General features: G+C 42.6%; 1 protein-coding gene across 1 annotated transcript in view; it reads right to left on the bottom strand.

The window, feature by feature from the left end:
- The window catches only part of LOC132468553 (inactive N-acetylated-alpha-linked acidic dipeptidase-like protein 2), a 128464-nt gene extending 125372 nt beyond the window's left edge, over positions 1-3092 (bottom strand). The window contains exons 1-2 of the mRNA XM_060066281.1: positions 3013-3092; positions 1084-1135 (exon numbers count right to left, since the gene is read on the bottom strand). Coding sequence (XP_059922264.1) covers positions 1084-1135; positions 3013-3092 — 132 coding nt within the window. The remainder of the gene's footprint in view (positions 1-1083; positions 1136-3012) is intronic.
- Positions 3093-3896: the final 804 nt, after the last annotated feature.

Genomic DNA, 3896 nt, shown 5'->3' with positions numbered 1-3896 from the left:
CAAAGTAGCAAATGTGTGGTAAGACAAAGAAGCTGGGAAAAATGTAAAACTGTTGAATAAATAAATACATACTTTACATACTACAGTGAGAGAGAATTGGTGTATGGCAATTTTCCAGCTTTTAGTGGACCTTATTATTTTTTCCTAATGGGTTCAGCAGGAGAATCCACAATGTCGGCCATCGTTATTTTATAGCCCTTCCCCCCAGTGTCTATTTAGTGCACTTTCAAGCAATTATACTAGACCTTGGATTTGGCAAATGGGTCTGTAGAACCAGTGGGAAGGTCGATGTATGTTAACTTACTGATTAGCAATGACCTTATAGCCATTTGCTGGTAGGGGTGTTTCTTTACTGGCCTCCCATCACTGCTTGCATCCAGGCCGATGCAATTTTTTATGATAGAGCAGTACATGAAACCAGTCCTCCTTGTATGCAACCATTGGAGATGCCCCAAACATGGAAAACTCTAACACTATACTCTTCCAACTTTGGCACTGCAATGGTGGGGATGAGGACTCTGGGTTACACCAAATGACACTCAAAAGCCACTCAACGTTTTCACAGCGTAATGACAAAAACCCCACTACGATCGACTCCATTTACACAAGCATGGGGTAGAAATGACACTGGTGATGCCGTGAAACAGCCAAGGCACAGTAAAACTATATCTTTGCTGCACCAACTAAATCCACACAGGAGGGAGTGGAAGAGGGCATTGCTGCATTGAATTATAAAAATGATTGGCCTGGTTTATCTCCCTACTTCCTTCTCTTACGCTGCTAGACTCTCATTTTGTCTCCTGGGAGCATTCACACAGATGAATGGCTGTGGGCCCAGGGGAAAGGCCTCTCTCTCGCCCCCTGATCTCTGAAGCCATTAGGGTGTCATCCGCCAGCGAGCCAGCGGGCCTGTCCTACCCATAATGCACCTCGCCATGGGAAATACGGGGAACCAAGCTCCAGATCACCATCACACTAGCAGCGGCCATCAAGAATCCAGCAGGGCAATTTGCATCAGCAACTAACTTGAATAAGCTCCACTGAAGCAGCTCAATGATGACCTCAGAGCCTGGTGTGTCCTACCTGTAAGGTCTCTGACAATAGGAAGTTCCTAGCTACAGGGAAGCGAACACATCTGTTTGGAGTAAACAGATGTGCTAGACTCAGTTAGAGTAGACTCTCTATGAAAATGCCATCACACAGTTATGCAACCTAAAGTATACTGCTACATTGAGAGGGCAACAGATAAGTGTATTTAAATAACTGCGTTCAATCAGACATTCACATTCTTCATGTTGACAATAACAACGTAACTTCAGTTATTTAATATTCCCATCCGTTCAAGGCATTCAAATGGATAAACAGTGTGCGCATGTTAAAGATGCTTGCAAAACGACCAAACAAATGCCAGCACCCAATTATCGACTGTTGGCCGAAGTTGGAAAATGGTGATTTGACATGTTCTCCAACAAAGAACTTCCTCCAAAAACAGCCAACCACCACCACCAACGTTGGGGATTGTTGGTGTTTCTCAGGGTCTGTGGCATTTGTCCACAGACCCTGCAAATCTATGTCATTTTCTTTTCTCTATTAACAGGAGAGAAATGTCAATACATTTGAGCCTCTCATTTCCGAAGTCTGTCTTGTTTGGCTGTAGAGGTTTACTCTCTTTATTGCCTTTACCTCAGGGAAGGGCAAGGCTCAAAAATTCACCAATAAAGACGACTTTCCACAAAGTTCCAATTGGCTGCTATTCGGTGAAGATGAAGAAATACCTGAGAAATATAATATATATAAATATTTAGATAAATGTATAAATAGGAGAGTCTAATGAATGTATTATGATTTATACAAATCTGTCATTAGTAATATCACAATATAAACTCTGCCTCCCATCCACACACAGTCTCCTTATTTGACCAAAATTTTGATTGAATGCTTGTTGAGCCTAAATATTCACAAGAACTTTCGATGCTGTGTGTAAGCTAATTTGTGCCTAAATTATACACAAATATATGGTCTTTGTTCATGCATGTGAGTGTGCCTAGATGTGTGCCGAGCAAAAGCATAACTCTCTATTGCAGTATCGAAAGTGTACACCAGGTGCAAACGGTGTACACCAGGTGAATACAATGTAGATAAATCACATAAAAAACGAATTAGCAAGTAAGCCTATAGGGCAACCAATTTTGAATGAGCTTTTTGTTAATTGATTATAATTATGTTTGAATCAAATTTGTGTTTTTGGAAACAAAATCCTTTTCAATAAGCTAAATGAAGAGAATAATCGGGGTGGAAAGCTGTAGCCACACTGGCTTCTGGTGAAGAATGCAAGTGTTAAACACAGGCCAATAAAAAGTTAAAAGGAAAATGCCTTAATATGATGAGTTGATTAAACGCCCGTCTTCGGCAGACCATCTGTTCTCATGCCGAGCGCTGCGTCTACACATCCCCAAACACACTTTAGAAGTTTCACCCAAGAAATTACCGAATCAGGTTTTTTTTTCATCCTCCTTGTCGTGGCTTAACAGATGCAGAAAGTTCCAACAAACCGTTGTTATCCCAAGTCTGTCAAATAGCATAAATTGTAATGAATCTCTTTCACAGTGATTAGAAAACGGTTGCATAAACACTGGCAAATATAATCATTCACAGAGTGACATGGGAAAAAACTAAAAACATACAACGTTTCATGTATGATTCTGAAATACCAAGAGTGTTGCTTTGAAAAGTGAACAACTCATTGCATCCTCTCCCGTTGAAAATCTAAAAAGCAAAAGGCTTAATTAAACCATTCAAACCCCAACACACGAAAAAAAGGCAGTATTATTATCGTTGATCATGAGACCATACTAAACAAAAAGGCAAGCCGTTTTCTCCATGCGTTCTGGCAAGCAGGGCCTGCATTGTTATGCGGTCCACGTAATCATAATGTGTAAGGTGCATTAGCATCAGAGTGGAGAGAGAGAGAGAGAGAGATAACTCACACAACCAGCTCCTGGAAATAATTGCCTTAGTGGGCACTCTGTGTGAAGCAGCGGGCCCAGCTGACACGGAATATGGAGCCCGCTGTTGTCGCTGCCGCTCTCCATTGCTCACAGATAATATATTCTCATTTTAATAGCTTCCTTCATTTGTTCGGGAGACAAGTGATTTTCTCTGTTCCCAAATGCGTTAGTCACGACGGATTTCCCTCGTCCCATTTGCATTAGTCACATGTCCGCGACGCGTGAGCGTTGTGCCGCGTTGGGGGCTGTTGCATGGATACAGTGGACCTCATGGCCTTTAATGCAGGGCTGCGAGTGGGAAGGCTCTGTGTGCTGAAAGGCTCCGTGAAGGGCTCTCTGAGTGATTGGTTGATCAGGTTTTCCAATAATTAATACACAAAGGTGGAGAGAGGGGCGATAGGTAGTATAGCATAGGTGAGGTATAGACTGCAGTGATTGGACGGCTGGAGGTGCCGCGCTGGAGTTCATGTTAGGTGAGGGGCGGGGTTTTAACAGAGGTGTCAGGGCTGACAGATGTAGTCTGTGCCATTCATGATTTATGCCTGTACAGACAAAGTACGTGGGGCAGCCATGCGTAAAAGCAAGCAGAGATGAAACAGAGTCAATATTAATATGATTTTATTTAAGTCCAACACTTTTTTAACACACGTTCAACCTGCTGAAGTCTCTGAAAAAGGGTACGTGTTCAGAGAAACGCATGAAGGAATGCTGTGTGTCCATGTCCAGGCGGATTCACAACAGAACCCTAGGGCTTGCACATCTCATTGGTGTATGGGTTAATGTTACCGTAAGGGAGGACATCCCTGGGAATGTACTGACATCCTGGTGTTGAATGGGCTGAGGCCACATCTCAACCAAAAACTATGGAATGGATTCAATGATGAGCTG

The sequence above is a fragment of the Gadus macrocephalus genome, chromosome 12 (genome assembly GCF_031168955.1).
Source record: "Gadus macrocephalus chromosome 12, ASM3116895v1".
NCBI lineage: Eukaryota > Metazoa > Chordata > Actinopteri > Gadiformes > Gadidae > Gadus > Gadus macrocephalus.
Note: the sequence above shows the minus strand (reverse complement) of the source record. Positions and strands in the feature narration are given on the sequence as shown.